General features: G+C 43.0%; 1 protein-coding gene and 1 long non-coding RNA gene across 3 annotated transcripts in view; one reads left to right on the top strand and one right to left on the bottom strand.

Annotated features, from left to right (window-relative positions):
* CACHD1 (cache domain containing 1) overlaps nucleotides 1-18394 on the top strand; it is a 111501-nt gene extending 93107 nt beyond the window's left edge. Inside the window, exons 15-27 of one of the 2 annotated variants that reach the window (XM_074831820.1) lie at nucleotides 256-437; nucleotides 2116-2226; nucleotides 6283-6405; nucleotides 8520-8619; nucleotides 8720-8836; nucleotides 10237-10397; nucleotides 11079-11165; nucleotides 11384-11500; nucleotides 12444-12595; nucleotides 12985-13146; nucleotides 14027-14104; nucleotides 15092-15193; nucleotides 16685-18394. In XM_074831820.1, coding sequence (XP_074687921.1) covers nucleotides 256-437; nucleotides 2116-2226; nucleotides 6283-6405; nucleotides 8520-8619; nucleotides 8720-8836; nucleotides 10237-10397; nucleotides 11079-11165; nucleotides 11384-11500; nucleotides 12444-12595; nucleotides 12985-13146; nucleotides 14027-14104; nucleotides 15092-15193; nucleotides 16685-16923 — 1731 coding nt within the window. In that variant the 3' untranslated portion in view covers nucleotides 16924-18394. Of the gene's footprint in view, nucleotides 1-255; nucleotides 438-2115; nucleotides 2227-6282; nucleotides 6406-8519; nucleotides 8620-8719; nucleotides 8837-10236; nucleotides 10398-11078; nucleotides 11166-11383; nucleotides 11501-12443; nucleotides 12596-12984; nucleotides 13147-13289; nucleotides 13432-14026; nucleotides 14105-15091; nucleotides 15194-16684 lie in introns of those variants that run through there. The other variant, XM_074831821.1, reaches the window with a different exon arrangement.
* Nucleotides 17477-19957, bottom strand: LOC141926316 (uncharacterized). Its single transcript, XR_012624095.1, has 3 exons — nucleotides 19867-19957; nucleotides 19415-19489; nucleotides 17477-17614 (listed from the first exon to the last, which is right to left on the bottom strand). It is a non-coding gene; the product is annotated as an uncharacterized LOC141926316 (long non-coding RNA).
* Between the last annotated feature and the right edge of the window lie 654 nt (nucleotides 19958-20611).

Here is a 20611-nt window from a genome sequence, read left to right as displayed (position 1 = left end):
CTGGAGCTGTATTTATATTTACATGAAGTAAAAAAGCAAACTCTAAAAGCCACAGAGATAACGACAACAATATTTCATTATAATAAGCTTTTCCTTTGCTTGGAATGTGCCAGATCCGTCTGGTGTGAGAAGACTTTAAATAAGTAATTGAGTTTAGATGATCTCCGATCGCTCTTTAGGAAACCCCGCGAGCAGCTTATTATCTTTTCATGCAAGTCTTAGAGGAACCCTGCTAGGTCTGCCTTTGTTTTGCAGTTCTCTGTCAGAAATGAAGTAATGGCTACCAGTCACGTCACAGATGAATGGATGACACAAATGGAAAGGAGTAGCCTGAACAGTTATATTGTGCGCCGTTACATAGCAACCCCCAATGGGGTGCTCCGAATTTACCCCGGTTCCCTCATGGACAAAGCATTTGATCCCACCAGGAGACAATGGTGAGTTTTTAGGGTCCCAGTATCAAAGCTTTGGATAATCTGGCAGGGCAATAAGGAAAATATTTGGTATTGATTTCATAGCCTGTTTTTTTTCTTTTTTTTTTTGTGGCCAGCCTTAAACTGTTCAATTAGAAATGTTTTCATTGTGGGTAAAAGGCTTGGTGCTTAAATACAGCTAGATAAAACCTTTATTGGTTCTAATTTCAACCCTTTTTATTTTACGTGATAGTTTTTGTTCCATACCTCTGCGATGGCAGATGGAAATATAATATTCAGAAAATGAGCATCCCCTTTAGGGATTAGCTAATTCGGTAGTGTTTTCAACTCCTTGTGCTGTTTTTGGTTGTTAATATTTTAGTCCTTTTGTTTGTTTGTTTGTTTGTTTACAGCAGATTTCCTCACTAATTTAAAGTAGGAATTTGCTGGCTTGACTGTGCGGTTAATTATGCAGTAGCATCTGATTTGGGAAAATAACTTGTATACGTTACAAACAAGAGCCTGCGACGCGAGAGCGCTCTGGAGTGTGTCTTGACGTGTGTGCTTTGTTGAAAGGAGCCGGCCAGGTGCTGCTGGGAAAGGCACGAGCCGGCGCCAGGTCCAGCTCTGCGGGGAAGGCTCTGAATTGCTCTTGGCATTGGCCATGCTGTAGCTCTCCTGACCCATGTTTTCCCTGGCAAAGTCATTACCATAGCTACTGATTAGCTTTTCTTCAGGTTTTCTTCCTTTTTGCTGTTATTTATGGTTTTGCGTAAGAAGATGGAATTTTGCTTTTTTTTTTGGTAATGAGATAAATGGGGTGCATTCATATTGTACATGAACTGAATGTACCTTTACAATCCCCTGTCTCCATTTTAAAAGCTCCCATATTTTTTTTTTCGTTTGGGGTGGGGTTTTTTTTTGTTTTTACATTCCACTGATTTTCTCAATCCATGGTTTTGAAAATGCCTCCATATGCAGCATGAGATAGTGTCTTGTTTTTTATATAAAGCCAAATGGTAGTGTTTTGGAAAGAAGATGCAAGTAAAACACTAGAAGTAAAGTAGAAGTCAGCTAAGCTGCTTGCATAGTGCAGTCCAGACTCACAGGTTAGTGCACTGGGTCAGGGAAAAGCAAAGTAATGGATTTTTCATTCACAAAGGTGTTTCCAACAGTTGGAATGTTTTATAAACTTTCTTACAACGGTAGGAAGATATTTGACATGATTGTGGCCCATTTTGTGTTGACGGTAGGTTTTAAGAGATTGTAATTTGTAGTCACTTTCTGACATCTTTCCATGTGTGGAAATTTCTGACATCCATTCATGTGTGAATTCTGCCTGTAGGATGTCCCTTCTCCTGCATTTGCAACACAATAAATTTGCCAGTGTTTGCTTTGAGTTTGAGACTCCTCTGGCTCTAAGTCATATGTTGTTCTGCAGAAAAATATCTAAAATTACATTAAACATATTGTATGCAGAAGTAAAGCGAGGGGTTTTTAATGCAGTTGTAGGTACTGAGGAGCCATTTATTGAGCTAGTCTGTTTTAGGTCTGGGTCCTAATCATGCTTAGGTACTTGTTTAATATTAAGAAATGTTAATTTGGTAGCATGTCGTTCACAGTGTGCAGAATTCAGTGTTGTCTTAAAGTTTACAGCAATCCTTTTTCACTAATCTCAAGTGTTTCTTTTGGCTTCCCTTAGGTACTTGCATGCAGTGGCTAATCCAGGACTAATTACCTTTACCGGTCCCTACTTAGATGTTGGAGGGGCTGGCTACGTCGTTACAATCAGTCACACAGTCCATTCTTCCAGGTAAATTGTGTTTGAGGTTTGTGTCAAGCAAGAATACTCTGAATTATCAAGATGTGCTTTGGGTAGGAGAGAAATATGCTGGGCAACTCCTGCGTGTTCAAGAACTGGAAACCAAACCTGGTTTTAAAGCGCTTTAGATTAAATGTAATATAACCTCGTGCTGAGTCAGTGGTAATAGCATATTGAAACACTGTGAAAATTCCATGTTGTATGAATTCTGTAGCTTTATCGATATACGAATAATAACAGCATATAGAAAAAAAGATGGATTGGTGAGAATGTGCTCCTGGATGAACACAAGATGAGATGTTATGTATGCGAGACAAGGATCTAAGAGGAGGAGAGGGATCGCTTTCATTAGGCAGTTTGGGATATGTTCCCTCTCTGCTGGTAGTCAAATACTTTTTCATCAAGACAGCTCATCTCTAAATTTCCTGAAGTTACAACTTGAGAAGTGTGAGTATGTACCAGGGTGATGTTTGGAAGGCAGTAAGAGGTGAAAGCAGATCTACCTAACTGCGAATGGAGGTCAGTCCACAAGATGGTTTTAATTAAAGATCCATCCATGCTCCCGGAATTGGGGGAGCTCCTCACCTGGGCTGTTTAAATTCAGCACTTCTTGACAGGGGCTTTCAAGAGTTAGAAGAGCTGGAGGAGAAGCCTGTAAACCTTCAACTGCCCTTACAGGATTGCAGAAAACAGATCAGAGTGGAAACAGTGGCCCGTGCCTTTGGGATCAAAACCCCACATAGAGCTAAAGGAACATCATAGCTGTACAGGAAGAAGCATTTTCTTTATTAATGAGTTCTCCTATCATTTAAAAAAAGGGAAGAGGGGAAATTATAATGTATCTTCATTCAAAGTTGATCAAAAGAATCTCAGCGTTTCTTGTATTCTCAGTACAGTTAATATTACCACCAGGAGAAGCGGAGTCAGTCTCTCTATGAACATCTTGTCCATACTGGAATGACCCTTTCCTTGAGGACCAGACTGCTTTTGTTTCAGCTCCCTCCTGGCCAGACCCCCACCCTAAGGCTGAGGTCTGGTTTGAGATGTAGGATGTTTAAAGGAGGTCAGTTTATTGAACATGAACTAAACCTTTCTATCATAAGCTCTCCCACGTTTCAGAAATGGTAGTTACTCATTTTGGTTTTTAAACAGAGTCTCTTCCAAGACTTTCACTGAGCGTGTGGCTCCTGCGCACGCTCCATCTAAGACCCCACCAGTACAGAGGTAACTTCTAACGCTGCGCTGCTAAATGCAGATCACAAAGCCGGCAGAGCTCGGGATGCTGCTTTTCTGCTCTGCTCAGAGACATCTCTGCTTTGTTTGGGATTTCCCACCACAGGACATCTGCCTGTCTTTTTTGGTGGGAGTATTATCAGGCCTAATGCCTGCGTGGTGCTTCTCACAGAGGAATTTACTTAAGGGAAATAAGCACTTCTGTGAGAAGAGAAGTGCAATTAATCAAAACTCTGATTTTTATCTAGCAAGCGATGGCTTTAAGAACTTAAAGCTCACGTGGGTTATTAGAACATGATTAAAGAACAGTTAAACGAAGTTTGGCAGATGTGAGTGTGATTCCTGGGTAAATATGACCTCTAAAGCTTATAGTCACATGCGGTTATAATCCCCAAAGAGGTCTTAGTTTAAAAAAAAAAAAAACAACGGAGAGGTGGGGGAGGAATAAGTAGAGTTAAAAGGCATACTCGCATCAGAAACTGCTGTGTGGTTTAACTAACAACATTAGTTTGTCTGGAACTGACGCTTATCTCTCATTCCCATTTTATCTATATCTGATTTCTGTTTGGGAAGCTGGGAATAGAAGATTCATGCAAGAAGTTATTCCGTACAGCTGCATCAGCAAATCAGAAGGATTTAATGCTTTAAAATGAAGCTAAAATATTTACAGCATTCTAAAGACTTTTTGTCTGTTAGCACAGAGCAGTAACTTCATAGCTTGATGCTTGTCGCATAGTTAAATGTATCTGTGCTGCTTCACTGTCATCCTTTTTCCCATTCCTTCCCCATGAAATGGGTAATGTTATAAATTAAACACAGGTTTTTAGAATCTGTATTTATAAATCTACAAATTAGATTTGACTATGTCTTCACTGTACCTCTTTAAAAGCAAACAAACTTTGGTCCAGTAAACAGAGTTGGTTTTATATGAATAGGGGGTTCCAGCAGCCTCTACTTTGTACAGGCCAGCTGTGCTGTTCAGTTATCTTCTTTTTTCTCAACATTTTTATTCTTGTCTTCAGAGATAAAATTATCTAGAAAAGTAAATTTTAAAAAGTAGCAAGTCAAAGGTGTCTCCTTTGTCATCAGCATAAGGCCCACATGGGCGCAGAACAGCCTGCCCTGCGATTTGAGGACAAGCTGGTGATTTTGCATCCTTCAGGTCTGGCCGTGCTGTCTCAGTGCTGCAGGAAGCAAACTTTGAGAATCTGAGTGTTAAAAATAGAGGAGTGACAGAGATTCCCTTGTCATTCATTCCATTCCAGCCTCAGGCTGCTGTACGCCACTGCATCATATCATCATTTTCATAACCCACCCTAATAAATATTATTTTCCTCTATTATTATATTAGAAGGCTTTTGTTCTAGAACCTCACTGCTCAGATGCCCAGTGGGGATTTGCGCCTTAGTTTTAAGTGCGTTAATTCAGGAAGTTTTGAGTATCTGGATGTTTCTCCTGAGGGGAAGGTGGGAATTTGCCAGGACAGGAAATTTGGGGAAAATAACAACATAAACAGACTATAATTTCTGTTTGGAGCTTTCAGCATCCAAATGGTCTCAGTCAAATGTCAAGACTGTCCTTCTGCCAGGAGAGCTCTTGCAATTGTTTCACTGACAGTGAGGAAAGTTAAAATCATATGACTAAGCAAAAGTAGCGCTTTTTAACCTTTATAGAGCTGTAAGAAAATGCACTTCCATGCATCAGTCTGAGACTCTTTTGTCAGTCTTTGGTGTATCGGTTGCTAAGGCAACTGTGTATATTCTCGAACTAGTGGGTAAAAATAGGAACAGAGGCACATTTTCAGTCTGGGTAAAATATTGCGATTCACAGCAGCTCTTGCTGCCAGCGCTGGTGAGCATCCACAGAGACTCTGGGTTCTGCCCTTTCCCTAAACGTTTATTTTATGGTGGCCCAGCATTGGGGAAAGATACTGAATGAGAACATTTGTTAAGTGATACAGTTTTAAATGTCACTTGGCACCGCATGGGCAGTGGGAGGCAGTGTCAGGTTCACACAAACTACCCCCGTTTAATTCCAGCTAGCACGGATAACTGGCCTGTTAGCAGGATGTGACTTGAGGCATTTAACACGGTGCTCGTTAACCAGCACCTAAATACCACCGAGTCGCCTGGTGCAAGGTAACCTCACTCATGGCTGTACCGTGGCCAGCTTTTTTTTTTCTGGCTGAAATTCATAATCACTCCTACACTTTGGAGTTTTAGGGATTTAGCAAAGTGTCTATGGCAGCTTCATACTCGGATCCTAACGCTGGGGGCTGAGCAGCGGTGCAGAACGTAACCCCCCCACCCTGAGGTGGTATGCGGGTGCTAGAAATGCAGGAGCAGCATGCTGTGTTCATTTGTGAGAGCAGGGAACTTTTAATCCTAATTTGTGTTGCTAAATATTAAATGTCCATAGGTGGTAGGGGTATATGTAAGAACCGAGGGAGAACAGCCATGGGGAGAAAGGTCAATTCCTGGGTGTGATCTGGTCCTGGGCTGTCTCCTGTGTCCTCCACACACTGCTTGTGTGAGGTGCAATTTATGTGGGGAGACTTCGGGGTTTGCAGCAAACAACTAACATTAAGACACAGTTCTCTCCATTTACAGCTGCTATAACTGTTCATTTAAACACAGGCAGGGTGAACCGAGCTTCAGCATGGAGGTGTGAATTTGAGCTGGTCATTTACATGCCAGGGAAGCCAGTCCCCTTTTCAAGTAGGGTACTGAGCAATTAAAATATTAATTATTAATACAGCCATGAAAGCCTTTTTCCTTTTTTTTTTTTTTTTTTTTTTTCCTCCCCTCTTTGCAGTGCACAGATGTCTTCAGGACATTCAGTGGCAGTAATGGGCATTGACTTCACCCTGCGATACTTCTACAAAGTTCTCATGGACCTGCTGCCAGTTTGTAACCAAGACGGAGGAAACAAAATAAGGTAGGCTGTTCCTTCCAGGCAATAAATATTTAAAGCCTTTTTTTTTTTTTTTTTTACTTTAACCAGATGACCCAGAGGTACTTTCAAACAGAACTTATTCTAGAATTCTATTATTTTCAGTGTGTGTTCTCTGATTTCCACTAAAACTCTTCTCAGAAAGATTATGTGGGCTCTTTTGTTACTCAAGATCAAATGGTCATCAGCTAAATCAACAGTCTTCAGGAATACAAAAATAGAAGATAACTGATTTTTTTTGTTGTTGTTATATCTAGACTTCACTGAAATCCTGGGCAAAAAACCATTCTTTATTAAATGAAGATGCTTCCCGTTCTCTTCTGTTTGTTTTCATTTTACCTATCTAGTTACCATGAGCATGTAATAATGATGTATTATCTCTAGTTATTTTAACTGTGGTTATTAAAATATACTTTTGTTTTTCTCAGAAATACATAGCACAGCTGTCAGAAGTAGTCTGATTTCATCCAGAGTATCTAATTTAATTTAGATCTATGTGTATCTTAATTATTCCTCTTTCCTTTACCCTTTTTTGAAAAATCACAGGGCGGGGCGGGGAGCGGGGGTAGACTCTGGTTTGGATCTGGAGTAACTTGATAATGTGGTTTGGACATTTTTGTTGTTTGTTTGTTTTTAAAGCTTAAATTTGGGAAGGGAAGTGGTTTTCTGTCATCTCCCCAGTTCTCTTCTGGTTTGATTTTGGTATGTTTTTACATATTTTATGGTGTATAAAAAAAAAAATAATCAGGATTTGTGGCTGGCATTCCTTCCCCCCCCCCAGTTAAAAACTTAATAATCAACAGGGTCAGATGCTTTATTCTGTTTCTACATTCCCTAAGTGAGGCATTTCAAGTGTATTGTTAAATGCTTTGTCAGACCATTCTAACATAGAAGCCGGATCTAATGCTTACAGCCTCAAGTGCACACAGGTACTAAGAGACAACTATCTGGCAGGCATTTGGGGGGTTTTAATGTACCTCCACTAAGTTTTTTCTCTCTGCAGTCATTCTGGGGTAATCACAAGCCTACTTGTTCTCCTGTTTCCGATAGCATCTCTCAGAAAAAAGAGAAAATGCAACATCACTGCATGAATTTCTAATGCAAAACCCAAACAGTTTGGGGCAGTAAAAAAAAAATCCAACTAAAAGTTTTCGTGACTCCTTTGTATACTTAAAGTGTACAGTCCCATCTCTTCTGTGCTGAGGGCTTTAAATTATCTCTGCTTTCTCCCTCTGCGAGCTCACGTAGGTAGAGCTTTACAGAGCAGCCTGCCATGGGAATCGCAGATTTTAAAGCCACCCGAGGTGTCCGCCAGCTCCAGGCAGGAGGCCGGGGCAGCTGTGGGGCCCAGCCAAAGCCCCACCGTGCCGCTGCTGCCCCGCTGAGCTCTTCGGGAGCGTTGAGCGGCCACATTAACCTCCTCCCGTCTCCCTTCTGCAGCCTCCGGTGCCGCTCGCTCCTCCGCCTGCCCCAGCGCGGCTGTCTGCGGCTATGGAAACGGGAGATGGCGAGAACATTACGGATTAAAACCTCACAGCACACTGGTTTCTAGATAGGGGCACAGATCTGACATCGTTTCCCTGGGATCACACGGGAAACTAAGGGGAAGAGCTGAACAGGGAGAGGAAAGGTTGGGAAGGCTGAGATGAAACAGGAATGATTTATCTCCCCATTAAAATTGAATTCTAAATCGGGAGGTCATGAAAGGAGAGTGTGAAATGTCTGGTTAATTAGTAACATAGTAGATTAATAAACTATTAAAGCTTTCTCAGTTCATTATGCTTCATTTATTTCTGGATCTCCCCCGATCAGACAAGACAAATGCACTGATCAGTTTTCCTTTCTGTTTTTAATCGGTTCCGTTTTCAAGTCCTTGATGATCCAGGCTCGCCGTAACAGTAACAGATTTAAAAGCTTCAGGGAAATACCCAATATATTCATTAAAGACCTTTTACAGTGAATTTGTTTAACGGCCCTGTTATTTTAATAAATGGAAGCCTTTCAAGATTCTTCCTCTAGCTGTAAATTTAAGTTCATGTTTTATTTCACTGCGTTTCTTGAAGCCCGAGGAGGTCTAATGCTTTGTTTGTTGTGGGCAGGTGCTTTATCATGGAGGACAGAGGGTACCTTGTGGCCCACCCAACCCTCATCGATCCCAAAGGACACGCGCCCGTGGAGCAGCAGCACATTACACACAAGGTCTGGCTCCTTTTTTCTTGTTTCATTCCTACCTTTTCTGTAGAGAAGCTGCTGTTTGTGTCTGATTTCAAAGGCATAAAATCTGATGTTTTTCACTTAGGAGCCTCTGGTAGCAAATGACATTCTGAACCACCCAAACTTCGTCAAGAAAAACCTCTGCAACAGCTTCAGTGACAGAACAGTTCAGCGGTTTTATAAATTTAATACCAGCTTAGTGGTAAGTGTGTTTTTCTATTTTATTTTGCTTTTGAATGTACTTTGGTTGGGTTGGCTTTCTTCTGGTGGAAACGCAAATCCTTGCCAGGATCAGCAGAGGAGGCTGGAAGCCAGCCTTCCGTGTGGATTGGCCTCCGCTCACCCTCTCCAAACACAAAACCAGTGATCTGTGCTGCACAAACGGCGCTCGCACGCCGAGTCAGTTGACATACAAGGGATTATGGATGTGATCGCTGGCCAGCTGTGGTTGATGGCTGCAAAGTCTCATCCAACATCTTGAAAATAAGAGCAGGTCTCTTGTCAGGTGAGGACATGCCAGCAGTAGTTGGGATTTTTTTGCTTTGGATCCTCTGACCTGACCTCTGGCTTCCAACTCTGTCATGTCCTCCTGTGACATGGGTAGAAAAGATCTCTAATAACTCATCCTTTAGTTAGGTGTCCGAAGAAATGCATTTTCTGGTGCAATGTCCATGAGCCTTCACAGAGTATCGTTTGTCAGACTGCTGTCTTTGGAGACCAGAATGCCCTGTGGTCCCCGTGGCTCCTGTGTGAGCTTCCTCTTGTGCTCAGCCGTGCCGAGAGGTCTAAGCCAGGGGCTGTCGTCTCTTGCTGCGCCGTGAATGCCGATCGCACCACCACAGATCCACCCTTGTAAGACCACTGCAGAAGTATTCACAGGAGGTTAAGCTCTGTGGGAGAAGCTGCTCTTTAAAGAATACTTTTCAATTATTACTGGGAGGAGAAGGTGGGAAATAAGTGTCAAAAATATTTGAAAGTTATGTCAGAATACGTTGATTTATGTCAGGTAGGCTTAAACATTTTCTCCACACTCAAAATGCAAAATAGAAAGTGTATTAGTGTAAAGGAAATTGTATAGGACAGGGCAAAAACTTAAGATTGTGGCATGCAAATAGGAATCAGGAATGAGTCTGCCTACCAAATAGATCACAGCTGTATGGTGCTGTGGTGTATTTTTTTTATAGTACATGTGCCAGGAAGTTTTCAACAAGTCGTGATGGTGCCTCCCCGTCAGAGTGGAGCCTCTTTGTCAGGTCAGCGATGGCGGGCGCAGCGGGGACGGAGTGCGCCGTGCGAGGGAGCGAATGTAACCTGCTGTCGGCGGGATATCAGACTCCACGCTGCTGTCACAGCTCGAAATGTTTAAGCGTATTTTTTTTTCTATCTTCAGGAAAGTCTTTCCACCTGGCAGTAGCTTGGAAGTGAAACTCAACAGGTCGATGAACAATTTTATAAGGCTCTTGTTTGTCAAGGCGGCACTCCTGTGCTTTTGTGTTCCCTCAGCTCTGTAGGTTTCCTTGGAAGGGGGAAAGTCTTCAGCTCCCTAAACCAGCAGGTTTCTTGCTGCACCGGTGACACTATTTTTTTTTTTTTTTTTCCTAGGGTGATCTGACAAACCTTGTGCATGGCAGTCACTGCTCCAAGTACAGGCTGACCAGAATCCCAGGCACCAACACCTTCGTGGGAATCGTCAATGAGACCTGTGACTCCCTGGCTTTCTGTGCCTGCAGCATGGTGGACAGGCTCTGCCTCAACTGCCACAGGTGAGCAGGGGCTGTGAAATGAACCGGCTGCTCCACACGTTTACTTCTTCCCTCCTTCTGGATTCAAGAAAGCCACATTTATTTTTTAAGCTAAATGAGAACGTGCAGGGCAAAGCTGAAGTTAAAACAAAGTGGTTACTTTACCGGTGCTATTTGTGGTGACTTAGCTACCTCTAATCCTTTGCCATATCACTGGTGTATTAAAACCCAGGGTAGTTCTTGACATGTTTGGGTAGATAACGTTAAAAGACCATGGCAGACTCAGTTTCTCAGGGGCAGTTATCTGTGGGTCAGGCCCTTTGTTCTGGAATATTAATACCCACAATTTTACGTGGGTTGACGTAGTTTTTCACTGAGGGGATCCTGGTGCTTGCAGATTTTGCCTACACCAGCATCATGACGTGCTTGTTGCACTGGCAGGAAGGATCCTTGCATCTGAGGCATGCCCAGGGGTTGTCTGCTTTTTAAATTTCAGGGGGTGGGTAACCGATGAGAGAGGCTCCATTATTACCTTGTCCTCAGTCCCGGTGCAGAACAGCCCAAGCCCTGTGTTCTTGGGGGAAGGAGGGAGGTTACTGACCACCCTTCTCGAGGGTGAGCTGCTGCCACAGAGCTGCACTGGGGCGTGAAAGTCAGGGTGCAACGTCTGATGCGTTTTCTGTGTGTTTTCTGCCCCTGAAGAATGGAACAGAACGAATGTGAGTGCCCTTGCGAGTGCCCTCTCGAGGTAAATGAATGTACCGGCAACCTCACGAACGCCGAAAGCAGGTGAGAGTGAACCTCCTCTAATGGACCAGCACAGGACAGAAGTTAATTAACAAGAATCACCTGTTTGTTCATGCTAACTTACAGGTGACACAGGATAGAACAGACAGGATTTTTAGTATAATTAAAGAGATGATATTTAATAGGTAAAAATGATGTTTCTTACTGATTGTGCTTTGACTGCTTTTATAACTCAAGGTTAACTTTTTGCCCCAACACAGGAATCCAAGCTGTGAAGTTCATCAGGAGCCGATGACTTTCACAGCAATCGATCCGAGCCTGCAGGACGCTCTCCCGCAGTGCATCAACACCCAGTGCAACCAGAGGACAGAGAGCGGGTAAAGTGGCATTCTCCAGCCCTCCAAATATACTGTGTTCTTGAAATAATTAAGCAAAAATAGCTCTTCCATACACACTTAAAGAAAAAAGAGAAGGAAAAAGAAGTATGATGCCAGAATGAGATATTATAGCACACAGCACTGATGGCATTACGCTGCAGCACAGAAACAGATCTCAGTATTCCTGTTTGGGTCACATAAACACCCTTAATAGCAAACAAACACTTTCCTGTCACACTTTGTGACTCTGAGACCCGAGGGCTGTGCAAGTGGAAGATTCGCTGTTGAAAGGACAATGAACTTTTCCTCTTAGCGAAGAGGATAGCGCTGCTGTTTGTCTGCCTTCTGGAGAAACGTGTGGACTAGGGCATTCACAGAAAGCAGACGATACTTTCGCAGTGGTGACTTTGGAGCACATCGGAGATGGTTCCTGCCTGTCAGCTTCTAGTTTTCTGTTTCCTTTTTCTGCTCCTGGCATTTTGTAGAGAAGCTTGAGGGCTTATTTTTTGCTAGTTATGAGCAGTCTTCAGGAAACTAAGATTGCTAGAACATATCATGCTCTGACCAGACTTTCCAAGCCCTTTCTTCCATCTTCCAAAGGACTGCAGAAAAAGGGTGGAACCGTAGTCAGATGGTCTGACATGCTGAGAAATGTCTTATTGGAGGAGTTACAAGTAGGAAGTTCTCCCTTTGCTCAGGCTGAGTGATGAAGGAAAAACCAAAGCAAACAGATTTGGAAGATGCAGCTTCCCTGTGTAACTTCCCGTGTGGTGCTTAAGCATTTTAATGAGAAGGTTTTTGTGGCCAGACGTTACGTATGTGATGGTTTAGGGATGATTTTGGCCTCCTTCTGTCTCAGGATTCTAAACCAGACTGAGCTACGCCAAACGAGAAGTGTTGAACTTGAAAGTAAATACGGTCTTCTTTTTTTTTTCATTTTCAGGGATTGCTTTGGTGTGTTGGACTGTGAGTGGTGTATGGTAGACAGTGATGGGAAGACCCATCTGGACAAGTCCTACTGTGCCCCTCAGAAGGAATGTTTCGGCGGCATTGTGGGAGCCAAGAGCCCATACGTGGATGACTTGGGAGCGATAGGTAACTTGGCCTTTCTGAACTGATGCTGCATTTAGCTGTCTGCGTTCAATCATGTGCACTGCCGGTGTCAGAGCACGCTTCACGTGACGTTTATCTCCTGTGCTAGTGGTAAATCAGCATAAACAGTGCATCAAGCAGTAAAGAAGTCGCATCAGGCCTGTTGTGGGTATTCCGTTTCTGAAAATATTGATGTGTAGCTACACATTTCTGTCTTTAAGATGTACCCTCTCTGAATTTCTTCTCTTCATTAGTGTGCTGTCCTGCGTGGGCACAGTTAAGCACCTAGAAAGCCTTCAAGATCTCTAATCTTCAGAGATGTTGATTTAAACCTTTCTGCAGAGCATTTACAGGGTTTTTTTTTTTCCTCTGTTTCGTCCCTTTTGATTCAGGAGATGAGGTAATCACTCTGAACATGATCAAAAGCGCACCAGTCGGCCCAGTGGCTGGAGGCATTATGGGCTGCATTATGGTGCTTGTCCTAGCAGTGTACGCGTATCGCCACCAGATCCATCGGAGGAGTCACCAGCACATGTCACCTTTGGCTGCCCAGGGTGAGCTGATAACTCTGGAGAGAGAAATAGTAGGGTGGGAATTAAAAAAGCAAACAAAAAAAACCTCCACAAAACAAAAATCCCAAACCTCTTTCCTTGTTTTTTGTTTCAATGCTTCCCCCATTTTATTTCCCTTTCGCCAGCCCTTCTAAGAGTCAGGTCTCGTCCAGGGTGCTTGTGCATTGCTGCCCTCTCCTGGGTGCAGCCAGAGCTGCTGCCGCCCGAGGAGAGTCTGCCCAAAAGCCCTAACACACCGTTCTTGCTGCTTTCTCTAGAGTTCAAACGGTAAGCCCAGCCTCACAGCGTGCTGGACCTTGGCACAGCGCACCGATCACCTGTGTTTATTTCTGCACAAGAGTGGTGCTTTTGGGAGTATTACAGTTTTCACACCCTTTCTGCTTGGCCTGTTTGGGACATGTCTTGTCTTACTTGTGTTTCCTGCTTCTGGTCCGTGCGATGCTTGTGGGGTTTTTGTCCGTAGATAAAGCCACTGACTTCTGATCCGTAGATAAAGCCAGTGAAGTCGTGAGAGACAAAACTGTGTTTGGGAGAAAGGACACAGGTAGAGAGATACAGAGGTGAGAAGTGTGACCAGGGCTAATTACCTCCGTATTTGATTATACCTCAGCTCTGTTTTGAGTCCATTCACTTTCTTCAGAACTTTAAAGCCTGATCCTTTCAGGGGGAGGTGGGGTGTATCCTTTTCCTAGGATCCCAAGCCCCATCCATCTTGGGAAAAGAGCACGCCAAGCTCAGACTGCATCTCTTCACACAGTAACACAAAGTGCTTCCATTGTATTACCAGGGTGACAGCCATTAGTAAGATGATCCAAAATTTTTCTCTTAACAGTTGCATTTTTCTGTTTGTAATGGTGTGTAGAAATGTCAGTGCGTATGTCGAACCTGGAAAATGATAGGGACGAGAGAGACGATGACAGCCATGAAGACAGAGGAATCAGTAAGTACCAAATCACTTTGCTGTAAAAAAAAAAAAGTTAAATGAGCCATTTGTTTTCTTAATACGCTAGAATTAAAAATATGTGAGGAAGCCCTGTGCTGATTAGCAGTAGAAGATGACAGAACAATGTTCTAATTTAAACTGCAACTTCCAGTGCACCTTTAGTCTCATGCTGAAAAATTACTTTTTTTCCTTTTAAAAGACTAATCTCAATTATGTGTGGAGGAGGTTTGCCCCTTACACCCCCAACCCCCACCCCCCCCCCCCCATCATGACACTTCCAAAAGTAGCTCTCATCAGCTTAAAAATTGCAATTGTGACAGTACAGGGTGTGGAAAACTCCTACTTTTATTCAGCCTTGGAAAGCAGAGGCCAAGTCTGGCATGTACGTTCAACAAACGTGGTAGTAAATCTTATTTGCAGTGATTTGGGACACTTAAATGTCTTTACCACTCAGTAAAAATGGCACTTTGCATACAATCCTGGTGTACTATAAGACAAGCTGGTGCACCTAAACTCTGGGAGAGCTCCAGACTGAGACCAGAGCCCTGTCTCTGGGCCCTTACTAAAACAGAACTAGAATAATACCCAAGATTTGAAACTATGTCAACACTCAAAGATTGAAAAATAAGCATATCTGAGTTTCATGGCTTACATCTACTGCTTCTCCAAGTCCTTTTTAGTTTCAGTTTGAGTTGGCTTTCAGTGCTGCCATGGGTTCTTTAGCATTGGCACGGTAATTCTCTAACTTCCATTAGTCCAAGCAGATGAGGTGAATGAGTTCAACTGGATCTTGATCTATTCCACATTTAAACCCCATCTCTTTACTCCTGCTCCTCTGTCGCTTGACAACCTTCTTCAAAGCAGTAGTATTTGAGAAGAATTAGTTTGCAGAAACCCTGTTCCCCTGTGCCTGATTGGTCCCACTGATATAATTCAGTGAAAGCACTTTCTTTAAAACCAGTTCTGTTTCTTTCTCTCTCCCAGTTAGCAACACTCGATTTATAGCAGCGGTGATAGAGCGGCACGCCCACAGCCCCGAACGCCGACGCCGGTACTGGGGGCGATCGGGAACGGAGAGTGACCACGGTAAGGCCTTGAATCACTGCCCTGGCCCCAGGTTAACGATTGTGGTTACTTGATTTCCTTCAGATGTCTGGCATGTTGAAGATAAGGCTGCCAAAACCAAACCAAACCAAAAACCTTTGCTCCCAGTTTTGACACCCTTCGGGAGCTGATTCTGTCCAGGGAGGGAGCTGGTTTTGTCAGAGTGGTTGTATAGCAGCAGCTAAAAGCCACACCCCCCCTCTCTGATTTTGGGTTCTGCCAGCTTCTCTGGGTGACCAGAATTCAGACCGACAGACATAATACTACATTTACCATGCGCTTTTTCCATCGCCAGCCCTAACAATCCAGGTGTTCAGTTGAGATAATGGACCTCTCCTACTTAATGAGAAAAAGCAAATTCCTTGCAATCAAGTCAGTTTCCCTACTGCTCTGCTCTTTGACGTGGCTGCACATCTTTCATAAAATTCTAGTAACGCATGCGGGATGCCTGCATTTGCTGGGGTAAAGTATGGATTGAGAGAGCAATGTGCCAGGTGCCTCCTTAGCCTTGGTGTTACATGCTCGGTCCCTACCGTCACCGCGGAGGACATCTTACGTCATCTTTAAGCAAATAATGATTAACGTTAACTGGGCACGTGTGTTCAGGGAAGGGTGTTCAGCCCTCAGCTTGCCATGCACACACTTCAACCCTGTTTAGGTTCAGGGAGTTTTGCTACGTCTCATGCCCTGAGACTGAGTCAGTATTTGATTGTATTTGTATCAGCAATAGCGTGGCTGGCAGGGACAGGGAAGGGATCTTACCCCTGGACTCGGCACTGGTGAGGCCGCCCCTCGATGAGTGGGTTCAGTTTTGGGCCCCTCACTCCAAAAAGGCCATTGAATGACTCGAGCATGTCCAGAGAAGGGCAACGGAGCTGGTGCAGGGTCTGGAGCACAGGTCTGATGGGGAGGGGCTGAGGGAACTGGGGGGGTTTAGTGTGGAGAAGAGGAGGCTGAGGGGAGACCTCATCGCCCTCTACAACTCCCTGAAAGGAGGGTGCAGAGAGGGGGGATGAGTCTCTTGAGCCAAGGAACCAGCGCCAGGACAAGAGGGAATGGCCTCAAGCTGCGCCAGGACAGGGTCAGACTGGCTCTTAGGAAGTATTTCTTTGCAGAAGGGGTTGTTGGGCGTTGGAATGGGCTGCCCAGGGCAGGGGGGGAGTCTCCATCCCTGGAGGGGTTGAAGAGTCGGGTTGACCCAGCACTGAGGGATCTGGTGGAGTTGGGAACGGTCAGTGTGAGGTTCATGGTTGGACTGGAGGATCTTCAAGCTCTCTTCCAACTGAGATGATTCTGAGAGGATGGGTTGGTTTGTTTTTTTTCTTTTTCTATTCATTCAAGAAACTTAATTATTTTACTCTCTATAAAGCACTGACTATGTCTGATTCCATGAAGGGTGCAGCAGTCAGCACTGCGGAATATTGACCTTTTAGTCTGGCATTGAATTCTTAGTCCTGCTGATCTATTTTCTAGGCTACAGCACTATGAGCCCTCAGGAGGACAGCGAAAACCCTCCGTGCAATAATGACCCGTTGTCGGCCGGCGTCGACGTCGGAAACCACGACGAAGACTTAGACCTGGACACACCGCCTCAGACAGCTGCCCTCCTGAGTCACAAGTTTCACCACTACCGGTTGCACCACCCAACCCTTCACCACAGCCACCATTTACAGGCTGCTGTCACGGTACACACTGTGGATGCAGAATGCTAATGAACAACGACAAAAAGGAACGTTAACTGGTGAACAATGATCCGTGCAGCAACGGGCAGCTTTGTTTTCTCTGCTTTTCACCGGGAATGATTTAACTAACCTCCTGAGTAAACGGTGAGGCATAAAAGCTTTACGTTTTTATAAATGGAAGGTTGGCTCTGAAATGGAAGGGAAATGCGCTTGATGAATGGACCTGCCATAACATTTAATAAAGTGGAGCAGGAGGCACGTTAGACCTCCAGAAACAGGGACGCAAGTTTATACAGCAGCTCAAGCTTTGGAAGCCCTGTTAGGCTGAGCCAAGAGGAGAGAGCGAGCTTAAAAGAGCCAGCGATGATTTGGTTTCCTTAACTGGAAGAGCAGAAATCTGTGCAGCTGAAGACTAAAAAAGCGCCAGATAGAGGCGGGGCGGGGGGGGGAAAGGATATTGGTTTCTCTGCAGTTTGTTTCGTGCATAGGAAATTCACTGCTCCAACAATTGCTGTATGGAACCGGGGACAATGCATCTCAAGATTTTTAAGTAAAGGATTATTTTTCTACTATTTATTGAACTTGAAACTCTGGGGGGAGGGGGGGAAGAAAACATGTTAGCAATTCTCAACAACTACCACATATATTCTGTGATGGTGAAGTGGTTCTTCTGAGGAAGACATCTGTTTCTTATTAGCTGATATTCATCCACTGCCCCGCTCTGCAAAAGGGAAAATGAAGAAGTCGTTTCTGACGTGTTTACATTATGAATGCTTTCTTTTCCACAATTGTTTTCTGTAAATATTACAACCTGATTTATATTACAGTATTTTCTTCCTATTTGCAGAGGAGAAGTCCTGTACTCCGTTACTAAAATTCTGAGAATTCTGCCCATAAACCTCTCCATCTTTACCTCTTTGATCATCCTTAAAGGTTTCCTGTGTGGAAGTAATAAAGAATTTATTTAGCATTAGTTACCAGATAATTCCAAATGAAATCTGTGCCATTCTTCTGTTTCCTTAGGACACTGTCGAGATCAGAAGTAGGGATAAACCAGTGTTTTGTAAAACTTGGGTTACTGTGGAAGATGCCTTTTTGAAATCATAATTATAAGCTGCTGCTGCTGTTTGTCTAGAATTTAACACTGCTTGGTAATTCAAAGATTAATCGATCTGTCTACAACACAGGGCATCATAAATTAGTTTTAAATCACAGTGTTGTGTTTTAGATTCACATTTTGTGATTACAATGATATAAAAACATTCTTGCACTGTGCGTATGATAAACATCCATTTATATGTAGTTTTTTTTAAAAATCACTTGTTTTAATTAATATGGTACTTAATACTGTGTTATGTAAAAAAATTGGTTCTTAAACAGTACGGTAAAAAAACTGTATGTGTGATACCAGGATACCCCTTTATACTATGTATAAAATTAAAATCTCTAGTGAAATAAACTGTATATAAAGTATAGTTCTGTGGATAACTGGCTAGATTGAAATTGTTCTGTCTTGGTTTCCTTTAATTTTCTGGCTGAGTGAGTGCTATAACAGGAATGAACCATTTGGTCGGGTTCCTATCATTTTTATCAACAATCTTGAAAGATCTAAACTTTACATATAAATGACACTATTGACATATGTTTTAAAGCTTTGTTTTTTTAACCTGTCAGTCATTATTTGGGAAACGAACATTTCTGGAAGTGGTCAGCCACTGCATAGACTCACCAAAGCCAGTAATTTGTGGGGTTTTTTTCCTTACGTGCTACTGAAAACTCGGCTGGATTTGCCATTCTGCTGTGTTTGTGTAGGATTGGGTTGTGGTTTTTTGCTGACCAAACAGCTGCAGAAATCTATTAAGCACTGCTTTATGCTCTCAAAGGCTGAATCTGATGCCCTGTATCAGTTTGTGTGTCAATCTGTAGACCCATCTTGCTAGAATTTCTGCTTTTGAATCCAAAATAATGCTGCTTGTTAGATAATGGACAAACTGGCTGTTTTGTCAGGTTTGCCTTTAGAAGAAAATGCATTATTTTAATATTACTGCTAGACCAAAGAACAACATACACAGCCAAGAAACAGAATTTTTAAGCAAGAAGGGAAAACAGCTTTCAGTGTGGAAACTGTTCAGCTATTTGTAAGTTTTAACACCAGTTTGTGTGAAACATCGAACAAGATGCTTTGTTGATTTCCTATAGAATTCATAAAGGTCTTCTCGCTAAAATTCAGAGGTAAATCAGATTTGAAGTTCTCGCTAGGACTTTATTTGTTCAACTCTGTGAATGTAACATAGAGGCTGGAATTCAGCCAAAACCTGTTACCACATGACAAAAGTGTCTCTGGAAGTTACTGACTTGTAAAGTGGAATTTGAATTGTATTTTGCCTGTCTACATACACATAACGGAATCTCACTGTGCAGCAGCAGTTCTTGAACTTGAGTATTTGCTCCCCAGTCAAGCAACATTTGAATAGTTTCCTTGTATATAAAATAATACAAAGAGAAATCAAGAAAATCGCACCTTTGGCTTGATCTGCACGTGGCTGCCTCTCTGGTGCTGATGATAATTTAAACCAGGTAAGGCTATGGAGCACATCTGTAGTGAGAAGCAAGTCATTAAGTCCAGCACTAATTAAACTGCAGTGTTAAACACAGCTTGTATGTATACATTTATTAACCCACACAGGCATGTTCTGTACTACATTTTTATAGTGGTAGAAATCATTTTTGTTCAAAATGTATCAGAAAATAATATGAATAAGCACAGGTATTGTAAAATGCAATAGTATTAATTACTTCCTTAACTACACTACTGTTTCAGTGGAGAGATTTTTTTGTTGTTCTTACATTACGTGCTAGGCAGAAACTGGTTGCAGTGTTGTGTCGCGGCCCTGCCAGCAGCACAGCCGAGTGCTGCAGAACACCTCTCAACAGCTTTCAAAAGTCGCAGCAATCAAACCCCCTTGCTCTTACCTTTAAAAGCTTTTGTAGAGCTGCACCTCACTGCTGCTTCATCGCTTCTGTTCTAGGACACACAGACTGTTCTGGATTCCTGGGGTCTGGAGGAATGAGAAGAGCCAAAGTTAAAGAATAATGACGGGAAAAACACGGATCTAGGGGTGTGCCAAATCACAACCTCCCATGCTGACAGCTAACCTTGTCCCAGCAGGAGTAAATGTGAGGCTGGTAAAGATACTATTGTTCATTTAAAACAAAACCTGATAAGGGATGTAATGGAGGTTTCTAAGAAGCTGCGTGATCGCTCTTCCATTTTGATTGCCCGTGTTGCTGCCGTGGCCTTCCCTCCCCGTTATTATTTTACTGTGTTGACTGAGGAGCAAGATCATAAAATGAGCAGTTAGCTGCCTGACTTGAGCTCACACCCTGTATCCTCCTCTCCTGTAGCTGGTAAGACTCCAGAGCCATTAATTTTCCACTTGTTTCATTTTTGAAACTCAGTTGTATTAATTTCCTGTAGGTTTTTCTTTCATTCTTCCAGAAAAAAAAATTCTTTTGAAATGAAAATGAGTGTGGCCTTCAGTTTGTGTTCACTAATGTCAAATTGACTCGGTGCTGGCAGTACTTGAGCACTGTGGAGTGTATTGATTTTTTTTCCCCCATGTAACAAGCAGCTGTCCTGCCCGGAGATAGAAGCCGTTTACATGTTCAGAATCATTGCTTGAAAATGAATTGAGCTGATTTTTTTATTTGTTTATAT

Source organism: Strix aluco, chromosome 8, assembly GCF_031877795.1.
Source record: "Strix aluco isolate bStrAlu1 chromosome 8, bStrAlu1.hap1, whole genome shotgun sequence".
Lineage (NCBI taxonomy): Eukaryota > Metazoa > Chordata > Aves > Strigiformes > Strigidae > Strix > Strix aluco.
The sequence above is the reverse complement of the archived record's forward strand: the minus strand, read 5'-3'. Positions and strand labels throughout refer to the sequence as shown.